The 16,584-nt window shown below is 48.7% G+C and overlaps 1 protein-coding gene across 2 annotated transcripts in view; it reads left to right on the top strand.

The window, feature by feature from the left end:
* The window catches only part of LOC140394404 (acyl-coenzyme A synthetase ACSM3, mitochondrial-like), a 79,124-nt gene that overhangs the window by 28,366 nt on the left and 34,174 nt on the right, over positions 1-16,584 (top strand). For both annotated transcript variants that reach the window (XM_072481646.1, XM_072481647.1), the window contains exons 7-9: positions 2,552-2,631; positions 7,376-7,499; positions 14,120-14,200. In XM_072481646.1, the coding sequence (XP_072337747.1) occupies positions 2,552-2,631; positions 7,376-7,499; positions 14,120-14,200 (285 nt within the window). The remainder of the gene's footprint in view (positions 1-2,551; positions 2,632-7,375; positions 7,500-14,119; positions 14,201-16,584) is intronic.

The following is a 16,584-nucleotide window of genomic DNA, read 5'->3' as shown; positions in this document are numbered from 1 at the left end:
TCCTTCAGGAGCTCCTCATCCGGGGACTCCGTATATTTCCTGTCCACCTGTAAGATTTCACCTGCCAGCCTGTCCAACTCCGCCCGTTCAGTCTTCTCCCTGTGGGCCCAAATCGAAATAAATTCCTCTCTGATAACCGCCTTTAATGCTTCCAAACCACCCCTGCGTGGTCTCAGCCGTGTCATTGCTCTTTATGTACACGAATGGCCTCCCTCACCCGTTCACAGGTCTCATCCTCCCCTAACAGCCCTACATCTAACCTCCACTGTGGACGATGGGTCTTTCCTGTGCTCACCCGTAGGTCTATCCAGTGTGGGGCGTGATCCGACACCACGATTGCTGAGTATTGGGACAGCACGGCAGCACAAGTGGATGGCACTGTCCAAGGTTCGATTCCCGGCTTGGGTGACTGTCTGTGCGGAGTCTGCATGTTCTCCCCGTGTCTGCGTGGGTTTCCTCCGGGTGCTCCGGTTTCCTCCCACAGTCCAAAGACGTGCAGGTTAGGTGGATTGGCCATGATAAATTGCCCTTAGTGACCAAAATGGTTAGGAGGGGTTATTGGGTTATGGGGATAGGGTGGAAGTGAGGTCTCAAATGGGTCGGTGCAGATTCGATGGGCCGAATGGCCTCCTTCTGTACTGTATATTCTATGTTCTATTCAGTGCCCTCCACCCCCGCTAACAGCGTTTTGTCAAGTACGGAAAAGTCTCTCCTGGAATACACCTTGTGCACATGGGAGTAGAATGAATACTCCTTGCTCCTTGGCCTCCCAAATCTCCACACCCCCATGCACTCCATGAATCCCCGCAGCTCTTTCACCATTGCTGATACTTTTGCCGACCTGGAACTCGACCGGTCCAGTCTTGGATCCAGAACCGTGTTAAAATCAACCCCTCTCGGTGTGAGTCGAGGTCCGGAATCTTCCCCAGCACCCTCCAGACCAACGCGATATCATCCCAGTTTGGCCGTATATATTCCCCAACACCACCGCCATTCCCTCCAGCTTCCCACTGACCATAATTAATCATAAATCTACCCCCCGGGTCTGCCTCTATCTTTCACACCTTGAAAGCCACCTTTTTATTCACCAGAATTGCCACCCCCTTGTTTTGAAGTCCAATCCCGAATGAAACACCTGTCCGACCCATCCCTTCTTCAGTCTAACTTGGTCTCCCAGCTTCAAGTGCGTCTCTTGCAACATGGCCACGTCCGCCTTCAGCTGCCTCAAGTGTGCGAACACACGGGCTCTTTTGACCGGCCCATTCAGTCCACAAACATTCCACGTGACCAGCCTGGTCGGGGGGCATCGTACCACCTGTAGTGATCTGTACATCTGTACATACATCCGCACATACAGCAGGGACTGCAGCACAGATGTAACAGTCACAGCAACACTAGAGGGCAGCATCAGAGATGGGTATAAAGGGTCGAGCCCAAGGTAGGATCCGCCTCTTTCAGAAGCACAGAGCTAGGGAGCAGCAGCTCACAGACAGCTCAGCATAGTTTACCTTAGTTTCACTGGTCATACCTCTTGACTGTTTTACATCTAGTTGACCTGTAGAAGCAGAACGAACCCTTTGAATAAAGAGTTTGTGTCAACTGTAAGTCTTCAGTCTTCATTTCAGACTTCGAGAATAACATACCCTCCTCCCCTGTCGATCAGTCATGACCATTCCTAGGCCAGCCTTTGGCCCATGCCCCCTGGCAGCTACCGTCATCCACTCTCCCCCTCCAACACCCTAAAGGTCCCCTCCTCGTCAGCAGTTTACCCCACCCCTTCCCCCTCATCTCTCCCCCCCCCTATCTCTCCCCATGTTAATCTTCAGCTCACCCCCCCACAAAACCTTATCTAGTCCAACACCTTCAGATGGAACAGACGGAGAAAAAAGAAAAAGGAATTATACATGCAGAATCTCAAAACTTTTCGAACATCGCAAATTAAATTACAAAGTTAAAAGACTAAGGTTTTTACAAGGCAAAACATCACTTCTCAGTTCTCCCCCAGTCAAGGTTCAAGGTCCTTGTGTTTCCCATCAGGTTATTGTCCTTCATAAAGTCCGCCACGTCCTCCGGCGCGCCAACGTACAGCTCCCGACCCTCATAGGTCACCCATAGACGGGCCGGGTAAAGCAGTCCAAACTTTATTTGCCATACTATATTGTCAATGTTATTTTCAGTTCCATTCAATTACTTGCCCCCTTATCCTTTCAGGATTTTTATCTTCCAAAGAGTTTCATGCATCCTCATTCAAGCCTGCCCATGTGGCCTACACATTTCTGCACTTTTGTCCCTGTATGATGTGCGCATGGAGTTAAGGAAAGAAGGATAGAAACTAAGGTCTTTCCAAAGCAAGAGTGACAATTCTGGTACACTGGCAGGAAGTTTGTAGTGAATTTCATTTGGTACTTATTTTAAAAGGGTCTGCAGGCCAGGATCAGTGGACCGGTTACTTGTGGTATCCAAAACATTCCAGCCTGAGGCATGATGTTCTTTGAAGACTGATGTTTATGATTGCAATTGGATGGTCATTTATTTTTAAATGTCCTGCTAGGTTTTATCCAACTATCCAATAACAACCTTCTGTTCTCCACCGACCGCATATCGGATGCTTGTACAGTGTGATGTCAGTAGGTACAGTATTAGTTTTCTCATTCTTTACCATTCATTGAACTTGTATAGCAACCATTCAAACCCACCCACATCACCCTGTTGCCTGCACTCAAGCGAAGGACTCCTTAATGCCAGTCAGAGCATCCCCCACCCCCCCAAACACACACACGGTTTGGCACAGTTAGTGTCCAAGGCACAACCATCTTCAGCTGCTTCATCAATGAGCTTCCCTCCATCATGATTATGTTCAGCACCATTCACAACTCCTCAGACACTGAAGCAGTCCCAAGTCCAAATGCAGCAAGACCTGGACAATGTTCAGGCTTGGGCTGGCAAGTAGCATTTGCATCACACAAGTGCCAGGCAATGACCATATCCAACAAAAGTGGATCTAACCATCACCCCTTGCCATTCAGTAGCTCTACCATCTCTGAATCCCCCACTATCAACATCCTGGAAGTTAACATGTCCAGAAACTGAACTAGCCATATAAATACTGTGGCTACCAGAGCAGGTCAGGGGCTAGGAATCCTGCAGCGAGTAACTCGCCTCCTGACTCCACAACATCTGTCCACTATCTACAAGGTACAAATCAGGAGTGAGATGGAATACTCTCCACTTGCCTGGATGAGTGCAGCTCCAACAACACTCAAAGCATGACACCATCCAGGATAAAGCAGCCCATTGGCACCCCATCCACAAACATTCACTCCTTCCACCACCTATGCACAGTGTCAGCCACGTGTACCATTTACAAGATGCACTGCAGGAACTCACCAAGACCCATTGGTCAGCACTTTCCAAACCTATGATCACTACCATCTAGAACGACAAGGACAGTAAACACATGGAAAGCCCACCACCTGCAAGTTCCCCTCCAAACCACTCACCATCCGGACTTGAAAGTATATCGCCGTTGTCACTGGAACTCCCTCCCTAATAGCACTGTGGGTGTACCTACACCACATCGACTGCGGTGGTTCAAGAAGGCAGCTCCCCACCACCTTCTCAGGGGCAATTAGTGATGGGCAACAAATGCTGGCCTAGCCAACAATGCCCACATCCCATGAATGAATTAAAAAACAATTGATTCGCCAGATACCTGGGGAGAGATTCTCTGTTCTGCCGGCCGCGTGTTCCTCGCTGGCATGCGCTCGCCGGCAGCAGGATTCTCTGTTCCTGCCAATGGGATTTCCCATTGTGACCACCCATTCTGCCGGGAAACCCATGGGAAGAACATGGGACATGTTCAGAAGATTCAAAACAAATTGAAGGATTTCGGCAATTTCACTCATGTTGCACATCCTTGCCCTCTGGAAAGTTCTTTGTTTTTCTTGCTCTGTGACTAGTGTCTCCCTGACATCAGCTGAAGTGGTGGAGGCAGTTTGCCAACTGCTATATCCTGTTGTCTGTGATGACCTTGGCAGGTGTCCTGTGGAGGGAGGCCTGGAGGGCACCGGCCTGCTTTAGGTCTCCAGCTATGGGACAGGTAAACCTCTATCGATCCACCTTCCCCAACCCCCGCTTCTGTTGCTTCAGAGTTCTTTCCTGGGTCACTAAAGTAAACAGCAAAGGGGAGCCGGAAGAGTTCATAAGAAAGACGTTTATTCAGCATAACAGCAGTGGATGCATAGGACCCAGTTACACATCTCTGGGTCCTCACTCCTTTCTGTCGCTATTACAGCAGCTGACCTGTTATACTAGTGCCGGTTAACTCACAGCCCAATCAGCACTGGCAACCTGTTTTTGGCATTTCTTTGGGGTTCCGTTTCGTGTGGCCTTGTTCTGGGCCTCCTGATTACTGTATCGGCCATTTTCCAGCCTCCCCCTCCATTCTCTCTGGTCGTCCCCACCCCTCCCCTCTCTTCCCTGTCTGTTCCTTGCAGTCCCGTTGGCTCCCGGGCACCCCACCCCCCCCTCCCCCACCCCCGGCCCCTCCCTCCCTCCCCTCATTCTATTGGCTGTTGCCGTTGAACAGGTTCTGGAACAAGTTGGTGAATGGCCTCCATGTTTCTGGAAGCCATCCTTTGATCCTCAGATAGCGAATTTGATCTTCTTCAGGTGGAGAAATTCCGAAATGTCTGCCAGCCAGTCTGATTGCCAGCCGAGCAGGATTCTCCGGCGGGCGATTAGGGAAGCAAGGGCTTTGGCCCTCTTAGCCATGAATAGTTCTGGCTGGTCCGATATCCCGAAGACAGATGGTGTGGCACGGTGGCACAGTGTTTAGCACTGCTGCCTACGGTGCCTGAGGACCCAGGTTCGATCCTGGCCCCGGGTCACTATCTGTGTGGAGTTTGCACATTCTCCCCGTGTCTGCCTGGGTTTCACCCCCATAACCCAAAGATGTGCAGGTTAGATAGATTGGCCACGCTAAATTGGGAAAAACAAAATTGGGTACAGTGTGGTCCCAGCAGTCGCGAACCCACTGTGCCGGCTACAGACAGTGTCCAGCGCCGCCACACCCGTCCGGGATTTGTGCCACTGGCCGGGGAGGCTTCTGCTAGGGCTGGGGGGACTGGTAGTGGTGGGGGGGCGGGGGGGCAGGGGTTGGGCTTTAGGTCACGGTTGGCGGGTTCAGGTCCGAGTATGGTTGGCGCCATGGTTTACGACACGACTGGCGCAAGTCGTCAGCCCTGCGCATGCGCAGCCCGGGTCCCGGCCATTCTCCGCCTGCTTTTGTCACGAGTTTCATGTGGCGCTGGCGCTAGCCCCTCACCGGTACCGGAATCGGTGAGGGGTTTGTGCCAATTTTCCTGTCGTGAACCACCTGTGGATTCTTCGTTCACGCCAGCACTTCGCCTCATAAGCGGAGAATCAAGCCCTGTTCTCCCCCCACCCGCAGACTCTCTCTCCCCCGGTGGGAGATGTGCAGCGGCCCCCCTCTCACTCATACCTCCTGCCGCTAGCTTTCCCGCTAGTATGGTGGCCCCCTCTCTCAGGGTCAGTCTGACCCCCTCCTACACCTGCTCTGCTGGTGTCCCTACTTTCTTCTCCTCACCCTCTCCTGCACTCTGCTGCCTTCGCTCCCTCCTTCCTATCAGCTGGTTTTCCTGTTCATGGCGAGACGATACAGTCCCTTACAAAATTGCCCATTTCTTTCCTTCGCCTCCTCTGTGTTTTCCTCACTGCTGCCTCTCTTGCTGCGTGTCCAAACTGTTCTGAAGGCGAACTCGTCCGCCTCTGCAGGGGCAGTAAAATAATGTTCCTTGCCTGATACGTTACCCAGAGCCTGGCTGGGAATAGCATCCTGAATCGGATATTATTTCTATTCAAGGCCGACTTTGCGTGATTAAATTCCGCCCTGCGCTTTGCCAGGTCTGCCCCAATGTCCTGGGAGATTCTGATTTTATGTACCTCCCAGTTGCAAACCTTTGTCTGTCTGGCCCATCGAAGGATCCTTTCCCATTCCTGGTATTTGTGCAGCTTGGCTATGACTGCTCTTGGCTGCTCCCACGCCTTGGGCTTTGGTTGGAGCGACCTGTGAGCCCTGTTGATCTCCGGTGGCTTGGGGAAGCTGTCCCTCCCCACTATATTGCCCAGCATTTGGGCCATGTAGTCGGACAGGTCCCTGCCTTTGATCCCCTCTCGCAGGCCCACTATTCGGATGTTCTGCCATCCAATTTTCTTGAACCTCGACCTTCCCTTTCAGGCTCCCCTGGGTCGCCACCAACCTCTTGATTTCAGTCTCCAGGGCGACGATTCGATTACTCTGGTCTGTCGATGCCTTTTCCAGCTCCCTTATCGGGCTCCCCTGGGCCTCCCAACTCTTTCCCATGTCATCGAGTGCCATCTGCATGGCGGTTAGCACCTCCGCCACCGTGACTGCCGCCTTTATCTCGGCCTTGATGTCGTCCCTCGTCGCTTTCAGTTCCCTGGTGAGGAACGTCTTCCATCCATCGCTTGGCAGTGGAGGGGGGCTCGTTTTTCGGGTCGCCGGTCTCCCTCGCTTGGGGGGGTGGCCAGGGATTCCTCACCTCATGGCTCCGCTGACCCGCTTGCTCGCTGTTTCTGTCCTTTGCTGCCGTTTCTGGTGTCCGTGTGGCCTCTTGAGCTGCTGCTTCTGCCATTTTGCTGTCTATATTATCGTAGAGTGTGAGGGGATGTTTTAGTCCGATTTGCGGGCTAAAGTTGGTCAAAATTGCCTTTAATATTGTTTTACGGAGGAGAGCCACCTGATGTGTGACCACTCAGCACATTCCTGTCACCGGCAGCCATCGAGAGCGGTCCTTTCTGAGGAGTGCAGGCACTGACCACCCTGGCATTGCCAGTGAAGTGGGTGGACTTACAGCTCCTGCCACCCGCATAAAGAACTTCCCGCTGGTTCTCGACTGCCTGGAGAAGTGTTGCCGTCCCTTGTCGCTGAACGTGGGTGCACATGTTTGATCTGTCCTGGGGGCCATTCTGGTGTTTGCTATGACCGGTATTGGGCTGCACAGAGTGAATGCGCGCACTGGGGTTGTGTAAATAAGGTGCCCGGAAATACAACCCGATGAGATAATGGCGGGGCGGACAAGTTCCATCCCACCCTGCCACATGCTGCTTGTTTGTGCAAACACCATGAGATGACAAGCAAACGATCAGGTGTAGCAACCCACCCCACCCTGTCCCACCAGCCAGCAGGAACTGTGCCAACTTTCCCGCCCACCACTGCACTTAGTCTCCGAAGCGGAAAATCCTGCCCAATATTTTTTTCCTCGGCGTGATAGATTGTGAACTTGCATCTAAAGAAACAATGAGATTGATGCTGACATTGTTTTCAATTTAGTTACAGATTCAAAAGCCTCAAGCACTGTGTGACTGGTGGTGAGCCCATTAACCCCGAGGTGATGGAGAAATGGAAAGAACAGACCGGCTTAGACATCTATGAAGGATATGGCCAGACTGAGACTGTAAGTGCTTCAAACTTGAGCAACAGGTTATTTTTCCTTTAATGAAGGAAGGAAATAATTTAAGGTTCAAGATTTGCCTTCCTAAGAAACAAGAGCAGACATAACCTTGAGCTTTTCTCCATGTGGTGAATGTATTCACCATAATGGAAGTTGACTGTATAGTACTTATGGCCTATGCCCAGGGAATGGTAATATGATCTCCTTCCATGTATTGTACTGGAACCCTGGTGGGCTCCGCCTCTGGCTCCGCCCCCCCCCCGGGGCGGTATATAGACCATAAGACATAGGAGCGGAAGTAAGGCCATTCGGCCCATCGAGTCCACCGTAATACTGTCCTTAACTAACAATGCCACCCCTCCCCCTCTTTTACCACCTTCCCTGAGCTCTCCCTGAGCTTACTGAAATATCTAAATCCTGGCACCTGCAACAACCATTCCTGTCCCTGCTCTATCCATGTCTCCGAAATTGCCACAACATCGAAGTCCCAGGTACCAACCCATGCCGCAAGTTCACCCACCTTATTCCGGATGCTCCTGGCATTGAAGAAGACACACTTTAAACCACTTTCCTGCCTGCCGGTACACTCCTGCAACTTTGAAACCTTACTCATGACCTCACTACTCTCAACCTCCTGTATACTGGAGCTACAATTCAGGTTCCCAAGCCCCTGCTGAACTAGTTTAAACCCTCCCGAAGAGCATTAGCAAATTTCCCCCCCAGAATATTGGTACCCCTCTGGTCCAGGTGCAGACCATCCCCTTTGTAGAGGTCCCACCGACCCCAGAATGAGCCCCAATTATCCAGAAATCTGAAACCCTCCCTCCTGCACCATCCCTGTAGCCATGTGTTCAACTCCTCTCTCTCCCTATTCCTCGTCTCGCTATCACATGGCACGGGTAACAACCCAGAGATAATAACTCTGTTTGTCCTAGATCTAAGTTTCCACCCTAGCTCCCTGAATTCCTGCCTTACATCCCTATCCCTTTTCCTACCTATGTCGGTGGTATCTATGTGGACCACGACTTGGGGCTGCTCCCCCTCCCCCTTAAGGATCCCGAAAACACGATCCGAGACATCACGCACCCTGGCACCTGGGAGGCAACACACCAACCGTGAGTCTCTCTCGTTCCCACAGAATCTCCTATCTATCCTCCTAACTATGGAGTCTCCAATGACTAATGCTCTACTCCTCTCCCCCCTTCCCTTCTGAGCAACAGGGACAGACTCTGTGCCAGAGACCTGTACCCCATGGCTTAACCCTGGTAAGTCCCGTCCCCCCAACAGTATCCAAAGCCGTATACTTGTTACTAAGAGGAACGGCCACAGGGGATCCCTGTACTGACTGCTTCCTCCCAGCCCCTCTCGCCGTCACCCATCTATCTTTATTCTTCGGAGTAACTACATCCCTGAAGCTTCTATCTATGAGCAACTCTGCCTCCCGAATGATCCGAAGTTCATCCAACTGCAGCTCCAGTTCCCTAACACAGTTTCTGAGGAGCTGGAGATTGGTGCACTTCCCACAGATGAAATCAGCAGGGACACTGACGGCGTCCCTCACCTCAAACGTTCTGCAGGAGGAACATTGCACTGCCTTCCCTGTCATCCCCTCTAGATAAAAAAAAAAGAAAGAGCTTACCTGTTATTCACTGCCCTTCTCAGCAAGCACTCACTCAGCAACCTCTGCGCCCCGCACGATAACACCTGAGGGAAAATAAATAAAAACTACTTACCAGTTACCAGCCAATCCCTTACCTGCAGGCTGTGACGTCACGGTTCAACTTTCCACTTCTACCTGCCCTCGAGCCTTCCTCTTGATCCTTACAGTGGTTGTTTATTTTGGTTAGAGGAGGGGGTAGGGAGGGAAACACTGAAGAAGTGTTTCGGGTTTAAGTGTCACTTGACAAGAGCTCCTCCACAAACCACCTCCAAGTTAGGGTGAGCATACGGACGTATGCAAATTTCCCCTGCAACGGCCAATCAGCAGCTCCGCTCTACTGCCCTCTGCTGGATGCTTGTCTTCACTTGAACAGCTAGGCTGAGATGGAGGTGAGATGTGGAACCAAGGGCCCCATCTGCCTGCTCGGGTGGATTTAGGGTGCCACTATTTTGAAGAAGATCAGGTGAGTTATCCCTGGTGTTCCGGTCAATATTTATACCTCGCAAAAGACTAACTGGTAATTAGTGCATTGACGTTTATTCTGTGCAAATTGGCTCCCGCATTTCGTACAACAGTGGATGCAGTTTGAGATTACTTCGATGTCTGTAAAACATGTTGAGATGTCCAGAGCCCACAAAATGCGCCATATAAATGCAAATCTTTTTCCATTTCTCCCCTTATGCACCAACCAAACCTCCTTCCCGCCCTCGCCTTAAATCCACACATATCTCTAGTTTCTCTTCCAATTCCCTATCAATCCACTCCAAACTCATCTCTCTGAGACCGTCTGCTCCCTGGGCACCAGTTTCACTAAATAGTCTTCTGGCCTCCATGCTAACTGACATTGTAAATGGTTCCTTTTCCTTCAAGAACTGTGCTCTCCCTCTCAAAACAACACTCCTTACTTCCTCAAGTAGCTCTTGCCCCTTCCAAACTATTACCCCATTTCCGACTGCCCTCTTTTTTTCTAAACTTCTTGAATATGTGGTTGTCGCCCAAATCTGTGTCCATCTATCCCACAGCATGTTTGAATCTCCTCTAATTGTTCCCTACCCTGCTAAGGCACTGAAACAGCCCTAACCAAAGTCATGAGTGACATGTCTGTGAGCACGGTATATGAAGCCGGACCTCTGTGCAGCCTTTGTCATGGTTGACCACATCATCCCTTTGAAACGCCTCTTAGTACCATGGAATCATACAGCACACAAGAGGCCCTTCAGCCCATAAAGCCTGCACCAGCAAAGAAAAAAAAAATACTCTAATCTGCACTTGGCCCATATCCTTGAATGTTCTGAATTTTCAAGAACTTTTCATCCAAGAACTTTTGAAAGATTGTGAGGTTTCCAGCCTCAAGTACCCTCCCAGGCAATGCACTCCAGATTCCCTCCACCCCCGGGTGAAAATAACTTTTCCTCAGATCCCCTCTAAACCTCTTGGCTTTCACCTTAAAATTGTGCCCCCTTGTTATTGACCCTTCAACTAAGGGGAACAGCTGCTTTCTCTCCACCCTGACCATGCCCCTTATAATCTTATACACCTCAATCAGGTCCCTTCTCTGCCCCAAAGAAAACAACACGTCATTGATGACGATGAACATCTTGCCAAGGTCATCCCCACACCCCCACTACTTGCCTTCAAACAACCGCGCAACCTCAAATGAACCATTGTTTGCAGCAAACTACCCAGTCTTCAGAACAGCGACCACGACACCACACAACCCTGTCATGGCAATCTCTGCAAGACGTGCCAGATCATCGACATGGATACCACTATTACACGTGAGAACACCACCCACCAGGTACGCAGTACATACTCGTGCGACTCGGCCAACGTTGTCTACCTCATACGCTGCAGGAAAGGATGTCCCGAAGCGTAGTACATTGGCGAGACCATGCAGACGCTGCGACAACGAATGAACGGACATCGCGCAACAATCACCAGGCAGGAATGTTCCCTTCCAGTCGGGGAACACTTCAGCAGTCAAGGGCATTCAGCCTCTGATCTCCGGGTAAGCGTTCTCCAAGGCGGCCTTCAGGACCCGCGACAACGCAGAATCGCCGAGCAGAAACTTATAGCCAAGTTCCGCACACATGAGTGCGGCCTCAACCGGGACCTGGGATTCATGTCGCATTACATTCATCCCCCACCATCTGGCCTGCGAAATCCTACCAACTGTCCTGGCTTGGTACAATTCACACCTCTTTAACCTGGGGTTACCCCATCTCTGGATCTGTAAAGATTTAATCACCTGCTAATGCTCGCATTCCAAGCATTGTTTGGCATCTTTGAATTTGTCTACATATGTGTTTCTGGAACAGACCTCTTCATTCGCCTGAGGAAGGAGCAGCGCTCCGAAAGCTAGTGACATCGAAACAAACCTGTTGGACTTTAACCTGGTGTTGTAAGACTTCGTACTGTGCTCACCCCAGTCCAACGCCGGCATCTCCACATCAAAGAAATAGTAATTCTTTATTATCCAAAAAACATATTATTTAAAGCTTTAATTGTTTAATTGGCTGACTAAATTTACTCTGAGAATTTTTATTGTTACATCAGTGACTGTGATTTTACACCTATTAAAAACATGCAGTATTTTTTAATGATGTACACATTGGAACAGAGTTATGTTACTGCTGTGAAAATCCACTATGTTCATGAATTTTTATCAGGCAGCTTTTGCCTTTAGGATAGAGACAAGGAGAGAACAAGAGATGAAATAGTTCTGTGATAGTAATATTAGTGCGACAGTTCACGACTGTGTTGGGGTCACACCTGTTATTCTCTGTCTCGGGGGTTACAGGCGCAGGCATTAATCTCCTTAATCTGGAAAAAAAATATCGATCCCATGGAGTGTGGGTCAAATCGGCCTATTTCTCTGTTGAATGCTGATGCAAAGGTGTTGACAACTCGTTTGGAGGGGTATCTGCCAGGGTTATTTTCTGAGGATCAGTCGAATGAGAGGGGATCTCATTGAAATGTCTAAAATTCTGACAAGACTGGACAAATAATGTTTCCTCTGGCTGGCAGGTGTAGAACAAGGGATCACAGTCTCAGGATACCGGGTAGGCCAGTTAGGACTGAGATAAGGAGAAACGTCTTCACGCAGAGGGTGGTGAACCTGCAGAATTCTCTTTCGCATAAGGCTGTGGAGGCCAAGTCACTGAATATACTTAAGAAGGAAATAGATACATTTCTCGAATCTAAAGACACCAAGGGGTATGGGGAGAACGTGGGACTAAGGAATATGAGATAGAGGATCAGCCATGGTCATATTGGATTTCAGGGCAGGCTCGAAGGGCGGAATGACCTACTTCTACTCCTATTTTCGGTGTTTCTAAAGAGTAGAAGCACCAGACCAAAGACAATCTCACTCTTGATCAAGTGGTTCAGTACGCGAGGCAGACTAAACTCAGATAAATCTGTCACAACACCAAGGTTCCTGAGCTGGGTAGGCCCAAGGGGAGCCGCCCCCCCCCCCCCCCCCTCAAAAGCCTACCAGGACAGACAACGGGTTGGATTTAGAATCTTGAGGCAGCAGGCGAAAATTGAACATTCATTTATTTTAACTATGCACAAAGGTTTTGTCCTGTGAATCACCCCACAACTATTCCTGGTCCTTCCTCAATAGCACGTGAAGCGGAGCCAACAAAGTGGCCAGAAACCTGAATGAGGGCAGAGTGGGGATCGTGGGGTAGGGGTTGTGGGGAAGGGCTGCAGGCTGTCAGAGGCAAGAGCAAAGGGGTGGCTTTCAGTGCACCCCCGCCCACACATGCCCACGCCCGGTCCTTTGATTAGGCACTGAGTATCTTTGTACGAGGGACCCCACCTTGGAGTTGCATTTTGAGTTCTCTTCATGAGGTGGAGTACCAGCGGTGGCAGGATGAGGGTCACAATTGGCATATGGGCAGGAAAGCCATCCACAACCCCAGATTTTCCAGTCCTTCCAATGTCTACTGCGTTTTGTGTGGTTCGCCCGCCCCACTGCTAGGGAACTCACCACGTCCATTGGGAGGGGGTCACCTTTGGTTGGACCAGAAGATCCCACCAGTGGGAAAAGCCAGAAAATCCCACCTAAGTGCCTCTACTACATAGATTTCTTTTTACTTCATATATTAAAGTGCTAGGTATCTATGCTGAGGAAATGGGCCACTTTTGCATATTTTGAAGACTTTTTAAAAAATGAATTAATGGATGGGGACATTGTTGAATAGGCAGGTGATGTTGACAGATGTATGCTCCCGAGGCAAGTGATATTTTTTTCTTTTTTATTTAACTAACAACTGTTACGATTTTTGAGTTCTGAGTAAAACTGGTGGGTTTGGTATCAATTTATGGGTGGTCTTATTCTGTACAATCATCTAGGGCACATTCAGCCCAAGTTCTCCATAGGTTTGTGCAAATCCTGAGCTGTGATTGGTGCAGCTGTAGATCTGCTGACATTTAGGCCAAGGCTTGGAGCAAGAAAATCCACAAAGAGAACAGTTCCATGGGTTTTATTGATAACAGTCCCTCCACTGACAGCTGAAGATACATTCTAAATGCATTGGTTAACTAAGATGTACCTTATGGGGCGGCACACTAACACAGTGGTTAGCACAGTTGCTTCACAGCACAAGGGTCCCAGGTTCAATTCCTGGATTGGGTCACTGTCTGTGCGGAGTCTACACGTTCTGTGTGGGGTTCCTCCGGGTGCTCCAGTTTCCTCCCACAAGTCCCGAAAGACGTGCTATTAGGTGAATTGGACATTCTGAATTCTCCCTCTGTGTACCCGAACAGGCGCCGGAAGTTGGCGACTAGGGGCGTTTCACAGTAACTTCATTGCAGTGTTGATATAAGCCTACTTGTGACAATAAAGATTATTATTATGTACTTGGAGTACATTTAACTCTTGCTTTATGTTGCTTTACACTCTTAACACATTGTGATGAAATTGGCTTTGCTCTTTTCCATAATTACCATTTAGGTCTTGGTCTGTGCAACATTCAAAGGTATGAAAATTAAACCTGGTTCAATGGGGAAGCCATCTCCAACATATAATGTGCAGGTGAGCACTGCCTTTTTGATATCTTTAAAATTGCCATTAATGATTCCTGATGGCTTGGACAGACATGATGGACCGAAGGGCCTCTTTCAGTGCTGTAAAACTCTGACTCTATGAAAATAGATACTCAAAGTGTTTGAATTATAGAAAAAAATAAACAAGTTTTGCATTTTGCTAGCACCTTCGCAACTGCACGAGTACAAAGTAGTTTGCAGCCAGTGAAGTACATGTCATTGCTGTGTTGTGGTCTCTGATATAACCGTCTTAATGATGTACACAGGATATTAGTTGTTTAACTAAGAAGATGATTTATTAACAAACACGTGGAAAGATAACTAACAAATTATAACACAGACAATGACTGCTAAATGAATTCAGTAAATTCTCCTGGGGCTACTCTAAGTGTGACTATCCTCTTGTACGACTTTCTACCAACTGGTGGCTGTCTCGAGCCACGTGATAGATCTCTAACGCCATCCACATCGGAGGTCGTACTGATAACTATGTGCACTGATAGACAACTATATACATTGATGTGTACATGCATATCACCACATGCTGTCATGCCAATTTATGCATAGCAAGCTCCCACAAACAGAAATGTGATAAAGACCAGATACTCTTTTATTTGCATGATGTTGAATTGAGGGATAAATATTAGTTAGGACATCAGGAATAATTCCCTACTCTTAGTCAATGTAGTCCCATGGAATCTTTTACATCCACATGAGAGGCAGAGCTTCCATTTAACATTGGTCTGGAAACCAGCAATTCTAACAGGGCAGCACCTCTGCAGCGCTACACTGGGGTGTTCGGCCAGATATGGAGGTGAACCCACATCTGTCTGATGTACAGACAAGAGACTTTCCCACTGAGCCACGACTAACACAGGAAAGACCGCAGAAAAGTAGGAGTGATAGCCTTTAATTTTAAAGATAATCTCGCAGGGTAGATGAATTATGCTAATACATGGTTGGGAAAAATGAATCCAGAATATAAATTAAATGCAGTAGGACAAAGGCTGCTTTTAGGGCTGATATCAAGAATTTTTTCACTCAACAATGCAAGGTATGTTTGTTTTTTGAGGAGGGGGAAGGATAGATGGGCAAACAAAGTGAGTCCTCATAAGGTTTGAAGGGTTTTCCTTCTGTATCTGTTGTGAAAGAGTCCGAGTGGGATTGTTCTGTGCCGGGTTTCATCTCGTAAATGCAACGTGTTTTGCTGCAGGTGAGGATCGACACTCAGACAGAAGATTTCTCCAATGCCTATTGTCCCTCAACACAGTTTCAACAGATGAGTAAACTGTCCAATCTGGTGTTTGGCTTCCCAAAAGCTCCTTCCAATGAGTGGACCGAGAGAGTGTGTGTGTATGTGGAGGGCTTGCAGGCTGGGCAGTTTGTGCTAGCTTCTCTATAGAAATGGGGTCTGAGTCTCTTGGTGGGTGATCCTAAAAAGCTACTCAATTATGGTGAGTGGATTGAAAGACTTCAGTTCAGTGAATAATCAGATTGATTGGTGATGATCAGATGTCCCTTTACTCTGCTTCAGTCTTGGCAATATGATGGTTCCAAATTACAGCTAACCGTCTGGCTTGCAGTTGGTGTCATAATATACACCAGTATATCATGGTGCAGACACACACACTGATGGACACACAGCAAGACCAATCAACACACACAACACCGCAGCCAATCACCAGTTAGAGCACACTCACTATAAAGACAGGGGGCATCAGAGTTCCCGCTCATTCGGGATGCAGCCTCCTACAAGGACAGAGCTTACAGCTTACAGCACAGATCTTCACCATGTGCTGAGTGCATAGACTGGTTAGGACAGGCAGAGGTCTTTAGTTTAATCTAACATCGTGTTAACCCACAGTGAAAATATGTTCAACAGTTTCTAACTTAATAAAATAGTGTTGCACTATTTTAAGGGTTGGTGGCCTGTATGTGTTCCACGGAACCAGAGCACCCAACACATCATGGTACCAGTAGTTGAGGGATGTTAGAACTGTTAGCCCACCAGTCCACTCTGTTCTCACTCCTGGGTCATACATTCTCTCATATCTCCTGTCACAAAAGCCATTTTCATGGAACTCTTTCTGTTTGGCATCCTGTTGATCCTGCCCAGTGGTTGGGATACTCATGTTAATTTCAGGGTACACCTTGACCCTTTTTACACTCACCCACGGGTTGCGACCCCCACTTAGAAAAAAACCTGTCTAGATCACATTAAAAAATAAGGTTCCTCATGTAAGCTCCGGTTCTTTTGCTAATTGACTTAAATCTGTGTGACTGGCACTGCTTCCATTAAAAAGTTTTTGCTCACCAGGTTTACAAGGCATGCACCTTCATTGCGCTTTCTAAAATACTGCAGCACTCCCTCAG

The sequence above is a fragment of the Scyliorhinus torazame genome, chromosome 17 (genome assembly GCF_047496885.1).
Source record: "Scyliorhinus torazame isolate Kashiwa2021f chromosome 17, sScyTor2.1, whole genome shotgun sequence".
NCBI classification, from domain to species: domain Eukaryota; kingdom Metazoa; phylum Chordata; class Chondrichthyes; order Carcharhiniformes; family Scyliorhinidae; genus Scyliorhinus; species Scyliorhinus torazame.
Note: the sequence above shows the minus strand (reverse complement) of the source record. Positions and strands in the feature narration are given on the sequence as shown.